This window comes from Aquarana catesbeiana, linkage group LG11 (assembly GCF_042186555.1).
Source record: "Aquarana catesbeiana isolate 2022-GZ linkage group LG11, ASM4218655v1, whole genome shotgun sequence".
NCBI classification, from domain to species: domain Eukaryota; kingdom Metazoa; phylum Chordata; class Amphibia; order Anura; family Ranidae; genus Aquarana; species Aquarana catesbeiana.
The window spans coordinates 256,487,896-256,511,498 of record NC_133334.1 but is presented as its reverse complement, the minus strand read 5'-3'; the positions used below and the strand labels follow the sequence as shown (position 1 = coordinate 256,511,498).

The 23,603-nt window shown below is 45.7% G+C and overlaps 1 protein-coding gene across 1 annotated transcript in view; it reads left to right on the top strand.

Moving 5' to 3' along the window:
* ZFPM1 (zinc finger protein, FOG family member 1) overlaps positions 1-23,603 on the top strand; it is a 167,088-nt gene that overhangs the window by 128,000 nt on the left and 15,485 nt on the right. The window contains exons 5-6 of the mRNA XM_073605709.1: positions 11,651-11,790; positions 23,469-23,568. Coding sequence (XP_073461810.1) covers positions 11,651-11,790; positions 23,469-23,568 — 240 coding nt within the window. The remainder of the gene's footprint in view (positions 1-11,650; positions 11,791-23,468; positions 23,569-23,603) is intronic.

Here is a 23,603-nt window from a genome sequence, read left to right as displayed (position 1 = left end):
GATGTTCAAAGCGTGAGATATTTTTTTATAACCTAACCCTGCTTTAAACGTCTCCACATCTTTATCCCTGTCTTGTCTGGTGTGTTCCTTGGTCTTCATGATGCTGTTTGTTCACTAAGGTTCTCTAACAAACCTCTGAGGGCTTCACAGAACAGCTGTATTTATACCGAGATTAAATTACACACAGGTGGACTCTTTACTTATTAGGTGACTTCTGAATTAAATTGGTTCCACTAAATTTTAGTTAGGGGTATCATAGTAAAGGGGGCTGAATACAAATGTACCCCACACTTTTCACATATTTATTTGTAAAAAAGATTGAAAACCATTTATCATTTTCCTTCCACTTCACAATTATGTGTCACTTTGTGTTGGTCGATCACATAAAATGGCATTAAAATACATTTACGTTTTTGGTTGTAACATGACAAAATGTGGACATTATCAAGTGGTATGAATACTTTTTCAAGGCACTGTGTTATCTATCTATCTATCTATCTATCTATCTATCTATCTATCTATCTATCTATCTATCTATCTATCTATCTATCTATCTATCTATCTCTCTATCTATCTATCTATCTCTCTATCTATCTATCTCTCTATAAATATATATATCTATCTACAGTGAGGACGGAAAGTATTCAGACCGCCTTAAATTTTTCACTTTTTCACAATTTTTTTTGTAACCTTGGCCAGATCTGTGCCTTGCCACAATTCTGTCTCTGAGCTCTTCAGACAGTTCCTTTTGACCTCATGATTCTCATTTGCTCTGACATGCACTGTGAGCTGTAAGGTCTTATATAGACAGGTGTGTGGCTTTCCTAATCAAGTCCAATCAGTATAATCAAACACAGCTGGACTCAAATGAAGGTGTAGAACCATCTCAAGGATGATCAGAAGAAATGGACAGAACCTGAGTTAAATATATGAGTGTCACAGCAAAGGGTCTGAATACTTAGGACCATGTGATATTTCAGTTATATATATATATATATATATATATATATATATATATTATTATTAATTATAATATATATATATATAAATTATTAATTATAATATATATATATATATATATATATATATATATATATATATTAATTATAATATATATATATATAAATATAAATTAATTATAATAAATATATATATATGTATATCTTCTATATTTTGTACAATAAAAAAAATTCAGCAGAATTAAGCGATATAGCTTATTCCTAGTCAGCAGTGACTGGGTCTGTTTCTTCCATGACATTTTTATATTTATTTTGTTAACTTGAGTATATTGATGATAAAGCGTATTCCGTGACAGGTTTGCTTTATAATATCAGCGGGGTGGGGCAGAGGGGATAGAGTGGGGGAAAGGGTTCATTACAGTCAGCCAAATTCCTGCCCAGTATGACCCGGGAAGAGTCCTGAGCCTCTCTCAGCCTAACATGGGGGTACACATAGAACACTCACGTCACCCCTCTTCATTTCTGCATAATTTGGGGAACAATGTTGTCAATATCTGTGAGCAGGATTTGCAACTGCTTCACTTATCAAGATTCGATTCCCACAATAAGCAGAGAGTATAGAATCTATATGATTCATCATGTTTTTGTGTTTTTTTTTTTAACCAGCGGGCAACATTTTGCATAATGTGTTTGTGGCGGAGTTTCTCTGGGGGTGGTGAGCTATCATAGCGATTAGCGCAGGTCACAGTTCATTACTGATAAACATTTCAGTTTGTGCTGTGTCAAAAAAAATCAATAAGTGTGAGCTGTGGCAATGTGATCACAGCCAGACCGGTTTTCCTCCCATTGATGTAACGTGGGTCCTTATCGCAACCGGCACAAACTCATGCCCTCCATCTACTTTTGCTCTCCCCCCTGCAGGGGTGGAAGAAATAGTACATCAAATAACAGCAGGTGTCTTCACACACGAGCGTCTGGAAATGATCACAGGGTCGTCCAGAAAACCTGAAATGCAATTTAAGAAAAAAAAAAATTGAATTACTTTTTGTAATATGTTCTTACATTACCGGATATCATAGCAGCATGGAGGCTGAATGTTCAGCACCGGGGTTGAGGGATCAGCTCTCACCAGGGACAATAGATGCATGGAGTTTGTATGTTCTGCTTATACGTGTGGTATACGGGTAAGCTAATTAGATTCCACCCCAAATTGCCTCAAGTTCTTGTATGTACATAGTGGACATAAGAGTGCAAGCTCATCTGGTGTAGAGACTAATGTGGCTGACTCAGTGTTCTCTGTACAGCACTGCAGTATATGTCAGAGCTATACAGTGTGGCACATTAGAGTGTAAGATCCTCTGGTACAGAGACTGATGTGTCTTGCTTGGTGTTCTCTGTACAGCACTATGGCGTATGTCAGAGCTATATAAAAGTATAATAGTTTTGGAAACTAGAGCGTAAGCTTCTCTGGTGTGGAGACTGATGTGACTGTCTCAGTGTTCTCTGTACAGCACTGTGGTATATGTCAGAGCTATATATATAAAAAAAATATATATATATTATAGTGTGTGACTGTAGAGGATATTTGAGTGTAAGCTCTTCTGGTACAGAGATTGATGTGACTGGCTCAGTTTTCTCTGTACAGCACTATGGTATACAGCTATGAGTAAGCACTAACGTTAGTGCGAAATGTCAGCTCTTTTCCTGTCTGCTGTTACCTATGAATTTGATATGAACCTTCTAAATAAACAAGGCAAATCTACGAGTGCGGCTGTCCAGAATTCATTCCTGTTTATAGAACTATGGTATATGTTGGAGCTATTTAAATGTATAATAGTTTGGGACATTAGAGTGTAAGCTCCTCTGGTCCAGAGACTGATGTGACTGGCTCAGTGTTCTCTGTATAGCAGTGTGGTATACGTCCGAGCTATATAAATGTATACTAACAATAATGTGTAATTGTGGGAGGGACAATAGAGTGTAAGTTCATCTGGTACAGAAACTGATGTGACTGGCTCAGTATTCTCTGTACAGCACTGTGATATATGTCAGGGCTATATAAATGTATAATGGTAATAATCGTGTGTGACAGCAGGGGGACATTATTACGTAGCGCTTTACAACTTGACATTAGAGTGTAAGCTCCTCTGGTGCAGAGACTGATGTGACTGGCTCAGTGTTCTCTGTACAGTACTTCGGTATATGTCAGATCTATCCAAAAGTATAATGGTGTTTAAATCTGGGGTGACATTAGAGTGTTAGCTCCTCTGGTGAAGACACTGATATGTAGGATCTGCCAGAGCTTTGTAAATAGAATACCTTAAAGAATATACGGGATATTAACAATATGCAGCCAAGGAGTTGAAGAAGGACTGCTTTCACCTGATGCCTCTCACCTGGTATTTAACTTATGATAGGACCTCTTTGCCCTACAATGCAGACCTATGGCGGTAGCCATGGTAAGTGCGATGGGGTTGCCCCTATAGCCGGCTCTTCCTGGCGCGGGGCCCAGCACGATCCAAGCTCCATTCATGTCGCTCAGGCTCTGTAATTGGGCTGTTAGTTCTCTACCTGTTCACATTGTTTCCCTGTGGCCGGCCGGTTAATTACCTGATAGAGAATTCCGGAGTTTTTTTCAAGAATGAGAATCTCTCCAGTGAACCAGTGGCAGCCCCTGAAAACAAGACTCCTGGGAATCTCCCGGGCAATTACCTCTTCGCTATTAACTCCTGCGTTGCTGCAAGGAAGGGGAGCCATCTCCGTACACCAGATCACATTCCTACTCCTCTGATTCCTAGAAATTTCTGTACAGTCAGAAAAAGTAACGTTCAGAAAGAGCGATTCTCTCAGTTGGAGACAGGAGGTGGTAGCTCTGTAAGCCGGCTGTCATCACTGGGTTTGTTAGATGATTGTCACCGAAGAGGGCTAGGGCAGCCAAAAATAAAAATACAATTAAAGGGCCATAACCACAGTGTAGAAGTTTCCCAGGATCTTGCCCTCTTGAAACCTATTGTAAAGCTCGACAAGAATTCCAGAATCCCGCGCTGGTAGCAAAGAGATCTGAATCTTTCACTCTGACACCCTAGAGGGAATCTCTGAGCCTGCCAGGATCCCATACTCCAATACCCTAGAGGTAATCTATGCAACTCACAGAATCCCACCCTCCAGTACCCCAGAGTGATTCATAGAGAGTTCCAGAATCCCACACTCAGGTACAGTATAGTCAGTCTCTAAGACTCCCAGTATTCCACACTCTAGTACTCCAGAGTAATTCTCAGAGTTTTCTAAAGTCCCACACTTGTGTACCCTTGAGTAAATGTCAGATCCTACCAGAATCCCACACTCCGTTTCCCCAGAATGAATCGCTGAGACTTACAAGAATCTCACTCTCCGATACACTAGAATAAAACTCAAAATTCCACACTTTGGTACAGAGTGAATCTCTGAGACTCCCAGAGTCTTGCATTCCAGCACCCAGAGTAAACCTCTGAGCCTGCCAGAATCCCACACATAATCAGAGTAAATCTCAAACTCATAGAAAACCATGCTCCAATACCCTGGACTTAATCTTAGTTCTAGAATCCCACTTTGGTACCCTGGTGGAAACTCACTGAAGACAATTTTCAACTAGCCCAGAGTAATTTGTTGAGAGTTCCAGAATCCCACACTCCAGTACGCAAGGGTGAATCTCTGGGACTCCCAATATCCCACACACTGGTACACCAGAGTAAATCTTTGAGCCTGCTAAATGTCAGATCCTACCGGAATCCCACACTCTTACCCCAGTTCAAATCGCTGCAACTCCAAGAATCTCACTGTCCAGTACCCTAGAGTGAAAATCGAGAGAATCTCACACTCTGGTACCCTTAGAATGGACCTCTGATATTCCTAGAATCTTACATTCTGTTACTCAGAATAAACATTTGAGCCTGCCAGTATCCCACACTCCGGTACCCTAGAGTGAATCTCTGAGACTGCCACAATCCCACTCTCTGTTATATTAGAGTGAATCTTAGACTCCTATAATTGCACACTCAGTGCCCTCAAGTGAATCTACTCACTCATTGGTATTAACTAGCTCTAAAGCTTGGCTATACATGGTTTGAAATTTGCCTGTTTCAGCAGGAACTGTTCGAGTTTCGATCCATGTATGAGCAGGCTTATTGTACGATCTACTGATCAACTTTTGTACAACTGTCCTTTCACATTTTTTCCGCTTGATCAGCATTGCCATTTATAACCAGCAGCAATGATTAGTGTATTCTGATGGCAGGGAAGTCTCCCCACTGACAGAATGCAATAGCTCATCGGGGAGGATTCCCCCATCCACATCGGTTGTGCAGATGGGGGAATCGGTTCAGTCTTTCGACTGCTTAAGGCTCACAGAATCCCACATTCAATACCCTAGAGCAGTGGTCTCCAAACTACGGTCCTTTGCTTGCCGTTATCAGGCCCCTGGTGCATTATTCCTCCAACGCACAATGATGGGGTATCATTTCTCTCGCTGACACCATCAATGGGGCTTTATTCCTTCAACTGACACATTAATTGGGTGTTATTCCTTCAACTGACACCAATGATGAGATGCCATTCCTCCCACTGACACCATCAACGGGACTTTATTCTTCTAACTGACACCAATGATGGGGTACCATTCCTCTCACTGACACCAATGATGGGGCACCATTCCTCCCACTGATACCATCAATGGGGCTTTATTCCTTTCACTGACACCAATGATGGGGCACCATTCCTCCCACTGACACCATCAATGGGGCTTTATTTCTCCAACTGATACCAATGATGGGGTACCATTCCTCCCACTGACACCATAAATGAGTCTTTATTCCTCCAACTGACACCAATAATTGGGTACTGTTCCTCTCACTGACACCAGTTATGGGGCACCATTTCTCCCATTGACACCATTAATAGAGCTTTATTCCTTCAACTAACACCAATGATGGGGTACCATTCCTCTCACTGCCACCAATGATGAGGCACCATTCCTCCCACTGACACCATCAATGGGGCTTTATTCTTCCAACGGACATCAATGATGGGGTACCATTCCTCTCACTGGGCATCAATGATGGGGCACGATTCCTCCTACTGACACCATTAATAGAGCTTTATTCCTCCAACTGACACCAATGATAAGACTCCATTCCCCCATTGACACCATTAGTGAGACACCAATTCTCCAACTGACACCAATAATGGGACACTATTCCTCCCTCTAATATTAATGATGGGATATCATTTTTTGACACTGACGCTGGGGATGTTTTCTACTCCCACTGGCCACAGTCCGGCCCCCCCCTAAAGCCCGAAGGACAATAAACTGGCCCTTCACTTAGAAAGTTTGGAGACCCTTGGCCTAGAGTGACTCACTGAGCCTGCCAGAATCCCACATTCTGGTACCCTAGAGTTGGTGTCAATGAGACAACCAATGATCTACTCCAAAACCCTATAAGGTCAATACTTGTCTTGGTTTTGCATTGTGTCTGTATAGCTGAATGCCCATGTATATCTATAGCACGCATGTTCCATAGTTGATACAGCTGCAGTGTGTGTATGATATTTAATATATATTATCTCCTCCTAATATGGATTAGGCAACTTTTTCTTACAAACAGGATTGATTACTATGATTATGTTTACTTCAGTATTTGCATGGTTGTATAAGATAAAAAAAAAAAAAGTGCAATAAAAAGTCAAAGCCAATAAAAGAAAAGAAAACAAAAAAAACCTAGGAGGGAGGATTGCCCCCTAGTGGCTGAATGTGTCATTGCAGCCTCCTCATCCCTTGTTTGTGTGTCTCTCAGCATTTGATTAATATTGATCTCTATAGTTGTTACAACAATGACCTATTGTCTAAGGAGTTGCTCAGACCTCCCCTCAGCGTCCCCTGGCTGGTGGGGTCTGCGGACGTCATCATTACTGCGATGAGCCTCTGGTGACCTCTCCCCACTAATAGTTCTAAAGCTGTTATGATTTCATTTCAGAAGGCCTTTTATCAGACAAACAGCCCCAGTTACCTGCAACATTTACTTAATGATCCCACTGATAGGAAATAGTCTGATAATGCGCAGACCAGCTGGCTGGCGTCAGCCAATCAGATGGCGGCCTGCGATGAGAGATTAGATTACGGGGGACTGTATTTGTTAGAGTGTTGGTGTCACCGGGAACCAACAATATTGATACAGAGATAGGCTGAGAATGGACTTTGCCTTCTGTGATAATCGGGGTAAAAAAGATTACTTTTAACTATTAGCACACTGACTGCTCTTAATATTAATGACTGCAAGGTCAGAAGGCTTCTGGCTGGGAACAGGTGATCTCAGCCTGGAAAAAACAAAACAAAAAGAGCTCTGATGAAGCAGAACGATGATTAAGGTGGATGTACGCAGCCCCCTTGTCCCTTTACGGTGGGGTCCAATGGTTTACATCAAAACACCAAGCTTGGTTATGGCCGTGCTAGCCAAAGCTGTTATCTAGAATTTTAAAGTGCATCTCTTAGCAATGTTAAGTCTGCCTGAATAACTTCCTGATCTCGTAATATACAGAAAAGCTCCACATTTTATCATTAAAAACGAGGCATCCTTGAGACGGTGACTTTGCCTAGGCTGATATGATGTCATCAGTGTGCCGCAGGTAGGTGGAAACATTTCCTCGGTCACCTCTCCTCCAGTGATCAGACTGCAACATTGTAACTTTGTAGAGTGTCACAGGGTGAGAGGCTGCAGTAAACACTGCTTTAACCTCTGACGTTTGCTTTAAACTTTGCCAATGTTGATGGCTAGATTCTGCGATCTGACAGTTGGAGTTGCATGTGCATACTAGAAGAAGTCTTCCCTGGGAAATCAGGACTCTGGAACATTCATTGGGGGTTATTTACTAAAGCTGGAGAGTGCAAAATCTGGTGCAGCTCTGAATAGAAACCAAAAAGCTTCCAGGTTTTATTGCCAAAGCTTAATTGAACAAGTTGAGGTTAGAAGCTGATTGGCTACCATGCACAGCTGCACCAGATTTAATAAATCTACCCCAGTGTTTTTGTAACTGAGCCGTTAGAGCCATGTGGCCCTGATTGGTTTACGAAACTTGCCCCATACAAACATTAAATCACCTCAGTGTCTCCCATAATTGCTGACTTCCTATATTTCCCGGCCCCATCTCTGCAACTAAGAAGGGCTTCCTTTGTGTTTTCCTCTTGGCTGCCAGGAATGTTGATTCCAAGACATTGGAAGTCAACCTTTGTCCCAGTGATGAAAGAGGGGAATGCTGAAATGACCCACCTACAACGCAACACAAGGGATTGATGGCTTAATAGGTAATCCGCCCGGACCATCTAGTTTGTTTTCTTGGGTACTCCACAAGCCGTTATTTCCTGAGCTGTTCTACCATGCTTGGACACTAGGGGGAGGCATGCCCCCCTGACCCAGATGCCCAATGACATCCCTGTCTTTCTTTTTGGTCTCTGTTTCTTACCTTTCCTTTCTTCCCTTATTGCTCTATTTTATTGTATAATTAACTTCTGCCTCAGACATTCTCAACCAAGGTTCCTCCAGTGGTTGCTAGAGGTTTCTTCAGCCATGGCTAATTGACCTCCAATTTGATGGTGCTTCCATAGTTTCAGGGTCAATACCACTTAGCAAAGCCAGCAGCATGACACCAATTATCTTTTTAACCCTTGTAAGGGTGGCATTCTTCCTACTGACCACCAATGTAAGAGGCATTTTTGTCATTGAACCCTGATGAATTGGTTTACTCTAAGGGTTTCCCAAAGCCTTGGGAAAGGCAGCTCTATCTTCTCTTCCATGACCACACACCAAGACGCTGGAAGGGTCCCTACATATTAACACCCGGTGGATTTGGTTTGTATTATACTATGTCTTTGATCAAGGGTATGGATCACCCATTTTCAACCAGGGTTCCTCCATAGGTTGCCAGGGCTTCCTTAAGCTGTGGCTGGTTGACCTCCTATTCGATGGTGTCTCCATACTTTCAGGACCAACATTGCTAGGCAAAGCTATCAGCATGATGGAAATTATCTTTTAGCTCTCTGTAAGTGTGGCATTCTTCCTGCTGACCACCAATGTAAGAGGCATTTTTGCAATTGACCCTTTATAAATTGGTTTAATCTAGGTGTTCCCCAAAACCTTAAAACTATCTTGGGTAAAAAAGGTTTAGAAAGGCTGCTTTATCTTCTGTTCCATGACCACACACCGATAAACCCTTGAAAAAATGAAGATTAAACACGTGTCTGTGCTTTCCTCACCTATAGCCAAAGGTCAACTTCAACAAATTTTTTTGTGTTATACGCGTCAACAATCATACAAAGGGTCCCATATTTTACACCATTTTGACTTGGCTTGCTTTATACTACGTCTTTGATCAAGAGTGTAGATCATCCATTCTCAACCAGGGTTCCTCCAGAGGCTGATAGGAGGTCAATCAAGCAACAGCTCAAGTAACCCCTATCTGATGGTGCAAGCATAAATCTGGAGCCAAAACCACTTGGTATAGCAAACAGCAGGACACTAGTGGTATTTTTTAGTGGTCTGTAATCACCACTGTAACAGGCACTGTTTCTACTGACCTCCTGATTAATTCATTTTAGAAAGGGTTCCCTGAGAAAATTTATTTCAGTGGTTCATTTGAGGTGGAAAGGCTGGTGTAGATGCTTAGGGACCTATTGTTTGACATGTGTTTTGTCCCCCGACCATCAGTGTATGACATTCTTTTCTGTGATTGTATTAAACAAAATCATTATTCTTTAAAGAGATTGTAAACTTCAGACATGAAATAAGAACAAAGCCTTATCCTCTATAGTTTGTACTTGTCTCAACCCAGAGCACTAAGGCCCCTTTCAAACGATCGGACCGTTCAGGTCCGCCTGTCAGTTTTGACGGCGGACCTGAACGGGCGCTCCATGTTAGCCTATGGAGCGACGGATGTCAGCGGAGACATGTCCGCTGACATCCGACCCGGTCCGATCCGCTAAAAGCAGACGGATGGCCCTACGTCCAGGTCCGTCGCTGGCGGATCGGATCGGGTGAGATCTGATGAAAACGGACATGCTGTCCGTTTTCATCCGATCCCTCCATAGGCGGCAGCGGCGCCTGACAAGCCCCTCCCCGCTCAGTGAGCAGAGAGGGACCTGTCATCCACCGGCTCAGCGGAGATCAACGGACTGATCTCCCACTGAGCCGGCGGGCCGAGTCGGGTTCCGTAGAAACAGAGTCCGCCTCGCGTCAAAGGGGCCTTAGTGTCATTTCTGTCTTCTGCTGCATTCCTCTGTTATCAGCATGAGTCACTTCTGACAGGTTTTCCTGACACCAAGAGAAAAATGGTGACAGGGGAGGGAACTTCAGCTGATTGGCAGCCTCTGTTCTGTTCCTGTATGCTGTGTGAAGGAGGGTGTGTCTCTCTCCTCCAATCAGCTCTCAGAGCTCTCCGCCCCCTTATTTTTAGAGTTGAGAGATCCTGTGAAAATTCTACACTTTGGATGGATGTAGGGGAAAGACGGCTGGAGATAAGCAGGTACAACTAGTGTAGGAGGATTTGTCTCATCTTTGTGTATCACCTGAAGCCAGTCACTTCACTAGGTATATGTGAGGGTTTACAACCACTTTAAAGAAAACTGAATCACTGATGGGCCCATAAAATGAGCAGCAAGTGCCCTTTAACTGCTCGTGCCCTACATGCACCTATTGATACCCGTGCTCTCTCCCTGGGAACGTAACTGCTGTGGTTGCTACTGTGCTGTGTCCCTGTTTGTTAGTTTGTCCTTCCAGCTTCCACAGCGGTCTTATCAGTTCCTGTGTGTGTTTTCCTTGGTGGGGTCTGATACAGAGAAGATAGATGGATGTTATGACATGGAAAGTGTCAGCCCAGGAGCCTTATCAGTTGAACATAAGTGCCCTGACCTCTCTGCTCCCATGTAGGCCTTTATGCTAACAAACAATTCCGATGATTGTCGAATCAAACATGGCTGCAGGTGGCAGCTAATCCCATCCTCTAGAAGCAGGAGGACGGTGTTGGAAGAGCGGCCAATGGGAGCCCTCCGTGTAGACAGGCATTGATTTTGGTGAATGCAGATGTGAACTAGAAAGTGATTATAAGCTCTGGGCGCTGATCAAATACGCAGCAAGTTTTAGGCAGTCACAGGTAGCTTGCTGGTACAATCAAAACTGTTTGAAAGTACAAAAGCAGCCATCCATTAAAGCTGAAGTTTTATCAACTTATATTTTGTCTTCCCTAGTTCCTCCTTTCCCACCCATCAACATGGTAATGATAATTTTGAATCCTTAATGTTTTCATTACATAACTTATTTTAGTCTCAGTGATATCACTAGGCCTCTCTGCTTCTCTATGCAATGCAGGCAGACTGTGGTGTTGTCACTCTGTCACAAGGGCTTCCAATGGAGACTATAAGTGACAGTTTAAGCACATTTTACATAGGCATGGTCCACTGTTGTTACCATAATGCCATGCAGTCATCGCTGGACGCATGGAGATATGAATTGGCTGCAAAAGAACAGCATCACCGAGATGTAACAAAGAATAGAAATGGGGAAAACAAATCTAAATTCTCTCTGGTTATCAATAAACCTTAAATCCCTAATCACAAGTATTCTAGAGTCATTGAAAATGTTGATAAGTTTCCATATTCTCTTTTTCTGCAGATGAACTGGTTTTGGAAAATCCGTCGCCCAGTGGAGTAAGCCGGGTCCGGGCCCAGACTGAACTACCCAAGGGGTTAACCTGGGGCCCCTACAGAGGAACCTTTTCAGGCTCTACCTCTTCCCCAGACCAGTCAGAAGTGGTAAGTGGATATACCATGTTTTGGTGTTTGGTGATAGGGTGGTGGGTGGATGGGTAGAATCTAGACAAGGACAGTTGTGGAGAAGAGAGGGATGGAGGATTTGAGTCTTTAAGAGGGAAAGTTTTTGAGGAGAGAGGCGAGAGAGTTTGGGTCTGTAAGAGGGACAGCTGTGGAGGGGTTTGAGTCTATACGAGGGATAGTTGTGAAAAGAAAGGGTGATGGAAGGGTTTGGGTCTACAAGAGGTCAGTTCTGGAGGGGAGAGGGACAGCAGAGTTTGGGTCTATAAGAGGACAGTTCTAGACGGGAGAGGGATGGAGGGGTTTGGGTCTTTAAGAGGGAAAGTTTTGGAGGAGAGAGGGGTGAGAGAGTTTGGGTCTATAAGAAGGACAGGTGTGGAGGAGAGAGGGACAAGAGAGTTTGGGTCTATAAGAGGGACAAGTGTGGATGAGAAAGCGATGGAGGGACAGTTGTGGAGGGGAGAGGGATGGAGGGGTTTGGATCTATAAGAAGAACAGTTGTGGAGGGGAGGGGGATGGAGGGGTTGGATCTATAAGAAGAACAGTTGTGGAGGGGAGAGGGATGGAGGGGTTTGGGTCTATAAGAAGAACAGTTGTGGAGGGGAGGGAGATGGAGGGGTTTGGGTCTATAAGAAGAACAGTTGTGGAGGGGAGGGAGATGGAGGGGTTTGGGTCTATAAGAACAGTTGTGGAGGGGAGGGAGATGGAGGGGTTTGGGTCTATAACAAGAACAGTTGTGGAGGGGAGAGGGATGGAGGGGTTTGGGTCTATAAGAAGAACAGTTGTGGAGGGGGAGGGGGATGGAGGGGTTTGGGTCTATAAGAAGAACAGTTGTGGAGGGGAGAGGGATGGAGGGGTTTGGGTCTATAAGAGGGACAGTTGTGAAGGGAAGAGGGACAGCAGAGTTTGGGCCTATAAGAGGACAGTTCTAGAGGGGAGAGGGATGGAGGGGTTTGGGTCTTTAAGAGGACAGTTTTGTAGGAGAGAGAGATGGAGGGGTTTTAGTCTGTAAGAGGACAATTGTAGAAGGGAGAGGGACAGCAAAGTTTGGCTCTATAAGAGGACAGTCGTGGAGGGGAGAGGAATGGCATTGTTTGGGTCTATAAGAGGACAGTTGTGAAGGAGAGAGGGATGGAGGGGTTTGGGTCTAAAAGAAGACAGTTGTGAAGGAGAGAGGGATAGCAGAGTTTCTGTCTATAAGAGGACAGTTGTAGAAGGGAGAGGGATAGAGGGGTTTGGGTCTAAAAGAAGACAGTTGTGAAGGAGAGAGGGATAGCAGAGTTTGGGTCTATAAGAGGACAGTTGTAGAAGGGAGAGGGATGGAGGGGTTTGGGTCTAAAAGAAGGATGATCCAAAAATGGCTAAATCTGAGTTTCTGTATTTAACAGCATGAGAAAGGCAATGGATGGGGGTGGGGGGAGCGGGGTCGTTATCTGCTGCGCTTTAAGGTTAACGCTGGAAATATTAGACGAAAGCAAGCTGGGTTTGTGATAACGATAGAGGGCCGTTATCTCTGCGGAATGAAATCCTTCATTAACCCCTTATCTCCCCCGTTTGGGGTGTTATGATCTTGTGGCGCCACTCGTCCAGACACAAGACAGGCCAATGATTGATTCTGCTCAGATAGTGGCCTGCCTTCCTCCAATACTTCATTTATTGTCTAAATATTTTTGCTGGTGTTTTCAGTGCTCGCCCTGAACGTTATCGGGTGTCTTGATGGTTTGCAGCCCTGCTCATCTCTGCCTGGCTCCCCATTCTGATATCAGGGCAGCGCCAGGAGGGGCAGGATGCAAATGGTCATCCTTAGCACTTCAGACATCCTCTCCACTTCCTTCTCCCTCCCCACTCTTGGCTCTAAATCCCTTTCTTCACTAATTGTCACATCCTCCTCTGTGCTCCAGGCCTATCCTCCAAGTCATTCTGCTGGGCGCCTTTCCACCCAACTCTACACTGCTGGTGGGTGGATTGTGGTCTGATCACATGCATGATTTTCCATCAGGCTATTGCATCATCTTCCAGATTAAATGGTTATCTGTAATTGATAAAAGTACAGATGTATTCATTTATACCGCAGATCTGTATAAAGAACACTGAGCCAGTCTGTGCCCCAGAGGAGCTTACACTCTAATGCCCCCACAGTCACACACTATTATTATTATTATACATTTACACCAATCAGCCATAACTTTATAACCACCCACCTAATATTGAGTAGGTCCCCCTTCTGCTGCCAAAACAGCCCTGACCCGTCTAGGTATGGAAGCCACTAGACCTGTGAAGGTACACTGTGGTATCTGGCACCAAACGTTAGTAGTATTTCCTTTAAGTCCTGTAAGTTGCAAGGTGAGGCCTCCATGGGTCGGACTTGTTTTTCCAAAACATCCCACAGATGCTTGATTGGATTGAAATCTGGAGAATTTGGAGGCCAAATCAACACCTCAAACTCATTGTTGTGTTTTTCAAACCATTCTTCAACCTTTTTTGCAGTGTGGCAGGGAGCATTATTCTGTTGAAAGAGGCCACTGCCATCAGGGAATACCATTTTCATAAAGGGGTGGACTTGGTCAGCAACAATGTTTAAGTAGGTGGTACATGTCAAAGTAACATCCACATGAATGACAGGGCACAAGGTTTCCCAGAAGAACATTGCGCAAAGCATCACACTGTCTTCTCCCCACACTGCATCCTGGTGCCATCTCTTCCCCGGGTAAGTGGCACCCAGCCAGCCACATAATGTAAAAGAAAACATGATTCATCAGACCAGGCCACCACCTTCTATTTCTCCGTGGTCCAGTTCTGATGGTCACATTGCCATTGTAGGTGGTTTTGGCTTCGGACACGGGTCAGCTTCGGCAGCCTAATCGGTCTGTGGCTATTTTTTCTGCTTTCAACACATCAACTCCAGGAACAACAGGTTTACTTGCTACCTTATATATCCCACGGACTTTCAGATGCTATTGTAATCAGATAATTAACGTTTTTCACTTTGCCTGTCAGTGGTCATAAAGTTATGGCTGATCAGTGTATATAGCTCTGAAATATACTGCAGCGCTGTACAGAGGTCACTAAGCCAGTCACATCAGTCTCTCCACCAGTGAAGCTTACACTCTAATACCCCCCCCAAGTCATACACTAATATTTTACATTTATATAGCTCTGACATATACCGCAGCGTTGTACAGAGAACAGTAACATCAGTCTCTGCACCAGAGGAGCTTACGCTTTAATGTCACCAGCACAGTCCCTCCTCCATGCCTCCCTCTGCCCATACACAGAGCAGGGGTGTGGGTCAGGCAGAGATGTAGTGCCCCAGCCTTCTACTCCATGCCGATCTGTGGCTGCTCTGGAAGCTGTGCCAGGATTTAAAGCAGCCTTCCCCGGATAAGCGGTGCAGCGGATGCAGTCTAGATAGAGTTTCTGATGGTATCAGTAGAGTTCAGAGCAGACACTGACCTCTTTGTTCCTGGGGAAAACAACACATCTTGTTACAGACCTGCCGGAGGAGGGGGGAGGCGAGTCTGTATACTGTATGCGGTATATACCTCTGTGCTGTATACTGTATTCCCTGTACACAGTATATACTCCTGTGCTGTATACTGCAATCCCTGTAGGCAGTATATACCCCAGTGCTGTTTACGGTATTCCCTGTACACAGTATATACCCCAGTGTTGTATTCCCTGTATAGAGTATATACCCCAGTACTGTATACTGTACTCCCTGTATGTGGGATATACCTCTGTGCTGTATACTGTACTTGGTATATACTGCTGTGCTGTATACTGTACTCCCTGTACACAGTATATACCCCAGTGCTGTTTACTGTATTCCCTGTACACAGTATATACCCCAGTGTTGTATACTGTACTCCCTGTATATGGTATATACTCTACTCGGTATATACCCCTGTGCTGTAAATCATACTCCCTGTACTGGATATATACCCCTGCCCTCTATACCGTACTCTCTGTATGCAGTATATACCCCCCGTGTTGTATACTGTACTCACTGTACGCAGTATATACCCCCATGCTCTGTGCCGCACCTTGTATACCCATGAGCTCTGTGCCTCACCTTGTATACCCCCTCGCTCTGTGCCTCACCTTGTATACCCCCTCGCTCTGTGCCTCACCTTGTATACCCCCGCGCTCTGTGCCGCACCTTGTATACCCCCGCGCTCTGTGCCTCACCTTGTATACCCCCTCGCTCTGTGCCTCACCTTGTATACCCCCGCGCTCTGTCCTGCACCTTGTATACCCCCGCGCTCTGTGCCGCACCTTGTATACCCCCGCGCTCTGTGCCGCACCTTGTATACCCCCGCGCTCTGTGCCGCACCTTGTATACCCCCGCGCTCTGTGCCGCACCTTGTATACCCCCGCGCTCTGTGCCGCACCTTGTATACCCCCTCACTCTGTGCCGCACCTTGTATACCCCCACGCTCTGTCCCTCACCTTGTATACCCCCGCGCTCTGTGCCGCACCTTGTATACCCCCGCGCTCTGTGCCTCACCTTGTATACCCCCGCGCTCTGTGCCTCACCTTGTATACCCCTGCGCTCTGTGCCGCACCTTGTATACCCCGCGCTCTGTGCCTCACCTTGTATACCCCTGCGCTCTGTGCCGCACCTTGTATACCCCGCGCTCAGTGCCGCACCTTGTATACCACTGCGCTCTGTGCCGCACCTTGTATACCCCGCGCTCTGTGCCGCACCTTGTATACCCCGCGCTCTGTGCCGCACCTTGTATACACCCGCGCTCTGTGCCGCACCTTGTATACCCCTGCGCTCTGTGCCTCACCTTGTATACCCCTGCGCTCTGTGCCGCACCTTGTATACCCCGCGCTCTGTGCCTCACCTTGTATACCCCTGCGCTCTGTGCCGCACCTTGTATACCCCGCGCTCTGTGCCGCACCTTGTATACCCCGCGCTCTGTGCCTCACCTTGTATACCCCCGCGCTCTGTGCCTCACCTTGTATACCCCCGCGCTCTGTGCCGCACCTTGTATACACCCGCGCTCTGTGCCGCACCTTGTATACACCCGCGCTCTGTGCCGCACCTTGTATACCCCCGCGCTCTGTGCCGCACCTTGTATACCCCCGCGCTCTGTGCCGCACCTTGTATACCCCCTCACTCTGTGCCGCACCTTGTATACCCCCACGCTCTGTCCCTCACCTTGTATACCCCCGCGCTCTGTGCCGCACCTTGTATACCCCCGCGCTCTGTGCCTCACCTTGTATACCCCCGCGCTCTGTGCCTCACCTTGTATACCCCTGCGCTCTGTGCCGCACCTTGTATACCCCGCGCTCTGTGCCTCACCTTGTATACCCCTGCGCTCTGTGCCGCACCTTGTATACCCCGCGCTCAGTGCCGCACCTTGTATACCACTGCGCTCTGTGCCGCACCTTGTATACCCCGCGCTCTGTGCCGCACCTTGTATACCCCGCGCTCTGTGCCGCACCTTGTATACACCCGCGCTCTGTGCCGCACCTTGTATACCCCTGCGCTCTGTGCCTCACCTTGTATACCCCTGCGCTCTGTGCCGCACCTTGTATACCCCGCGCTCTGTGCCTCACCTTGTATACCCCTGCGCTCTGTGCCGCACCTTGTATACCCCGCGCTCTGTGCCGCACCTTGTATACCCCGCGCTCTGTGCCTCACCTTGTATACCCCCGCGCTCTGTGCCTCACCTTGTATACCCCCGCGCTCTGTGCCGCACCTTGTATACACCCGCGCTCTGTGCCGCACCTTGTATACACCCGCGCTCTGTGCCGCACCTTGTATACACCCGCGCTCTGTGCCGCACCTTGTATACCCCCGCGCTCTGTGCCGCACCTTGTATACCCCCGCGCTCTGTGCCGCACCTTGTATACCCCCGCGCTCTGTGCCGCACCTTGTATACCCCCGCGCTCTGTGCCGCACCTTGTATACCCCCTCACTCTGTATAGGGCTCCCCATACACACTAAAGCTCGGTGGTAAATCGCTGTTCCCAGTGACTTTCCCTTTTTCACGTTCGATAAACTATCAGCAGCTCAGCTTTGTTTGCATCCAAAAACTGAAATAAACAAATAAAGGTCGAAGATTTGTCCAGTCTCTCCTCCTGTGCAGCATGCAGTGGACACAAAGTTTTTCAGGGTGTCTGGTCTGTGACTTCAATAGGGCCCCCCCTGTTGGCGGTACATTGTTTGTAATGAGCCCCTAAGCTGAACCATTCCTCTAATACAAAAATACTGTCTTAAAAACAAAAAATTAGTCAAACATTGTCAGCCTGACCCCACCTTCCCTTGCATTCTCCCAGAATAGTTTAGGTGCATTTATCCAATCTCATGTGCGATCGCAGCAAGCGTCCAAAAAACATGTCTGCCTTTCTATTCAGGTTTGCTCTTCACACCTGCGGGGGGTTTATTTGGCTGTGTATAGCCTGGAGGCTCATTCACACCAGCCACGCAAGAACAGCACAATTTGCCTTATGTCCTACAGCTTAGTTCACATCAACGCAGCACTGAAAAAAAAAAAAGTTCTATTTTTGCACACCATGTTCTATTTTTATACAATATTTTCGGCCGCTCTTTAACACATTGCAGTGACACAAAGAATTAAAATAGAAGTTAGGGGGAAAAAAAAACGCACAGCAGCATACATTCACATTGCACAAGTGTTAGATCTTGCCAGAAAGAAAATGTTTCCCCATTAGCACCAGTAATAACCCCATCAGGAAAGCGGCGAAAATGCGCTTTTGTCAGCCAGAACCGCCACCTTGAAGATGCGACTCACATGTTTGGTTTTTTTTTTTTTTTTTGCTTAATTGCGGCCGGGTGATGTCATGGCGGCCGTGCTGCGCTCTGAGTGGCCCCGGGAGAAGGTGAAGCATCCAGGCAGAGCTTGTGTGTGTGTGTGACAATGAGCGACGTTTTCTGCATCATCAGCAAAGCCCGGCATTTATTATCGCTCCGGGAACACGCGGCCCCCATCGCCGCGATAAGCCGGAGCTGAGTAGCGCCAACTCTCCCCCGTTCGAGGGTCTTAGAAATATTGGAAGGAATAATTAGATTTCATATCGTTACTGACGCAGCCATCTGAGGATCAGCCAGATTAATTTCTTCTTCTCTGCGCTCATTAATATTCATTAGGGACTCGGAGAGGCTGAGCATTTCCAGCGATGAAACGCCGGGGCCTGCTGCAGCCACTCTGTTTATTCCCATTTCAGAAACTAAATCCAGGCGTGTGCGTTCACCTTCCCGGTGCCTTCGAGGAATAATCAGCAGTGGAAAAAGAGCACTTTTTTTTTTCACGCGTTTTGTTTACTGCACCCACAGGTTTTGTTACATAACAATAATCCTTACATTGACCAATGCAGAAGAAACAACTTTGATATTCTAATGAATGACCTTACCTATCTATAGTGAACCATGTGCAGGCTTTTGAAGTATATACAGTATACAAGCATTCAATAGGTAAAAGTAGGACGATCTACACCCCCCCCCCCCCCCCCCCCCCCGATAATTCTTGTATTTCCCATTGGCTGTAATAGTAAAAAGATACAGTGTATGTTGTCACAGTTAAAGTGGTAATAAGAATGTCCATCCATCCACTGCAGCCAATCAAAAGGGAGCTTTGCGGTAACCTCCAGAATTCTGATTGCTGGAGATCCATTCGATTTTATATGTGACTTGGCATTGCAAATAAAGAGCACCTGTCCTCTTGGGACCCATTCACACCTAGCTGTATTGAGAAGTCATGCAAAATTGAGGCAGCTGTTTTTCCTGGAATTTTTGTTCTAGCACAGAGATGGGCGGGAGGCACGAGGCATCAGTACCTCTGAAATAAATGTGCTGTATCTTTCTAATTTGTAGCAGCAGGCGCTTGTTAGCAAAGACAGGGTCTCTTTAGCGCTGTCAGGCGAACATTGACCGCCATGCAGCAGTGGGTTCTGGGAATTGCTGGCGTGGGCACATTTCGGTGGGCATTTCAGCCGCCGTCTGCAAATCGCAGTGTCAAGCCCCCAAGCAAAGCACAGCCTTCTAATATTTCTGCAAATAACACTCGATGCAAGGATAACGATGCTGAATCCTCCCTCTCTGCTGAGGCAGGATCGCCACCTAGTGGCCGGCCTGGGGAACTGCTGAACAGCCAGTCCAGTCTGTGTATTCTTATTTGTCATAGATGGTGGAAAGTTTTTTATTGGTGAGGATGGTGTTGAGGTGATTCCGCCTTGCACCAATAAATTATTCCCACTTACCAGCGGGGTTTCTGTTATTAAATCTGACCTCGGGCCTTCCCTTCAGTCTTGCACGGTTGTACAGGTTGTCTCATGGAATGAAATGGCTTACTCTGATTTCACTGCACACTGTGAGCTTCTCACATTGTGCATTAGAAGATGTAGCAGATCAGATAGAGACTACCTCATTTCCTGGCTGGAGGCTGTCCAGCATCATCTAGTCTTTTCCTCCCCAGCGTGACCTGTTCATTGAATTTCAGTTCTTTCACGAAGGCTCAGCATCACATGCGGGTATAATCCAAGTCAACCTTCCTTGGAGTATCCAACTCCTCCAGACTGGCACCCACCAGTAAAGGCATTTTGATATTTGTAGAACTCCTCCCAAGGACCAGCCCACCGCTTGTATCAGGGCTGAGGGCTCTTGAGAGGAGTACTGAGGTCGGGGGCTGTGATCCAAGAAAGAGTTGATAGAGGAAAGCTCAAAGACACTGCATCCCATGACTTAGAAATAGAACACAAGAAAAATGCTCACACCAGGAGCTGAGATTTTTAAGGTGCCAATAACCCAATTTCATAGATGGATATTAAAATGAATACATTTTTATTATATTGATTTAAAAAAGAGGTAAACCTAGCAAAAAGTATGTATACACATAATATGAACAAGAACACATTTAAAAATACTGGATCAAGTCATTTTGGATGTTGACAAGCATGACCGATGGTTGATGATTATGGGGTGATAATCCCGACATGTTTCGCCAATAAATTTGGCTTCCTCAGGGGATATTTATTACTATACATTATTGATGCATGTAATCATCCAAAAAGAGAAGTAAGATTCCGAGATCCATGTATAAACGTTCGGCAAACAAATAGACGGAGACAAACCAAATGGCTGTGGGATGAGGAACTCATGTGCTGGCCGCAGGAGGGGGAAATCGGATCCTTAGCCACTGCCAAACTGTTGTTATCCCCCCAATGGAGGGGTCTTCAATCCCCTACCCAAAGGGCCACTTAGCGGAGGGCGATTCCTCCAAAGGTCTTGCCTTGTTTTCACCACCACATCCGTGTGTTTCAGCCTCCCCGCTGATTTGGGGATCTGATTTCCGCCTCCTACGGCCAGCACATGAGTTCCTCATCCCACAGCCGTTTGGTGTGTCTCGCTCTGTTTGTTTGCCGAACATTTATACGTGAATCTCGGGATCTTGCTTCTGTTTTTGGATGATTACATGCATCAATAATGTATAGTGGTGTGATAGTAAGTATCCCCTGAGGAAGCCGGATTTATTGGCGAAACATGTCGGGATTATCACCCCATAGTTATCAACTATCGATCATAGTTGTCAACATCCAAAATGACTTGATCAAGTAATTTTAAATGTGTTCTTGTTTATATTATGTGTATACATACTGTTTGCTATAATAAAAAAATATGAATTATATGAATAAATATGAGTAAAATCTGTCTATGAAATTGGGTTATTGGCATCTTACAAATCCCAGCTTCAGGATGCTGTAATGTTTTTAGGAAGCTACAGTATTTCATAAAAGTGAGTACACCCTCACATTTTTGTAAATATTTTATTCTATCTTTTCATGTGACAACACTGAAGAAATGACACTTTGCTACAATGTAAAGTAGTGAGTGTACAGCTTGTATAACAGTGTAAATTTGCTGTCCCCTCAAAATAACTCAACACACAGCCATTAATGTCTAAACCGCTGGCAACAAAAGTGAGTACACCCCTAAGTGAAAATGTCCAAATTGGGCCCATTAGCTATTTTCCCTCCCTGGTGTCATGTGACTCGTTAGTGATACAAGGTCTCAGGTGTGAATGGGGAGCAGGTGTGTTAAATTTGGTGTTATCGCTCTCACTCTCTCATACTGCTCACTGGACGTTCAACATGACACCTCATGGCAAAGAACTCTCTGAGGATCTGAAAAAAAGAATTGTTGCTCTACATAATGATGGTCTAGGCTATAAGAAGATTGCCAAGACCCTGAAGCTGAGCTGCAGCAAGGTGGTCAAGACCATACAGCGGTTTAACAGGACAGGCTCCACTCAGAACAGGCCTCGCCATGGTCGGCCAAAGAAATTGAGTGCGCGTGCTCAGCGTCATATCCAGAGGTTGTCTTTGGGAAATAGACGTATGAGTGCTGCCAGCATTGCTACAGGGGTTGAAGGGGTGGGGGGTCAGCCTGTCAGTGTTCAGACCATACGCTGCACACTGCATCAAATTGGTCTGCATGACTGTCGTCCCAGAAGGAAGCCTCTTCTAAAGATGATGCATAAGAAAGCCCGCAAACAGTTTGCTGAAGACAAGCAGACTAAGAACATGGATTACTGGAACCATGTCCTGTGGTCTGTGAGACCAAGATAAACTTATTTGGTTCAGATGGTGTCAGGCGTGTGTGGCGGCAACCAGGTGAGGAGTACAAAGACAAGTGTGTCTTGCCTACAGTCAAGCATGGTGGTGGGAGTGTCATGGTCTGGGGCTGCATGAGTGCTGCCGGCACTGGGGGACTACAGATCATTGAGGGAACCATGAATGCCAACATGTACTGTGACATACTGAAGCAAAGCATGATCCCCTCCCTTCAGAGACTGGGCCACAGGGCAGTATTCCAACATGATAACGACCCCAAACACACCTCCAAGACGACCACTGCCTTGCTAAAGAAGCTGAGGGTAAAGGTGATGGACTGGCCAAACATGTCTCCAGAACTAAACACTATTGAGCATCTGTGGGTCATCCTCAAACGGAAGGTGGAGGAGCGCAAGGTCTCTAACATCCTCCAGCTCCGTGATGTCATCATGGAGGAGTGGAAGAGGACTCCAGTGACAACCTGTGAAGCTCTGGTGAACTCCATGCTCAAGAGGGTTAAGGCAGTGCTGGAAAATAATGGTGGCCACACAAAATATTGACACTTTGGGCCCAATTTGGACATTTTCACTTAGGGGTGTACTCACTTTTGTTGCCAGCGGTTTAAACATTAATGGCTGTGTGTTGAGTTATTTTGAGGGGACAGCAAATTTACACTGTTATACAAGCTGTACACTCACTACTTTACATTGTAGCAAAGTGTCATTTCTTCAGAGTTGTCACATTAAAAGATAGAAGAAAATATTTACAAAAATGTGAGGGGTGTACTCACTTTTGTGAGATACTGTATGTACAGCACCCTGCCTGGCCCCCCCTCCACCAGCCATGATCTGCCTGCATTGCATAGGGAAGCACAGAGACGCAGTGATAATCTAAAATAAGGTATGTAATAAAAATGGAAAGGTTTTTTTTTTTTTTAATGTCATTATGTTGATAAGGGGGAAGGCAAAATATAAGCAGATTAAACTTTAGCTTTGAACAGTTTTGGTACAATGGCCCTTTAACATGGAGCCGTCTGAGTGTGGTCACTCCAGATTGTCATGCTCTGTCTGTGTCTGCAGGGTGGCGCTCTCTCCCTGGAGGTGGATGAAGACTGCTGGCTGAAAAATGTGACTTTCGTCCCTTGTGAGTTCGAAGCCAACTCCGTCCTGTACAGGAAAGGTGAGTCCCTGGAGCCTGTGTGCTGGTTCCAAGGT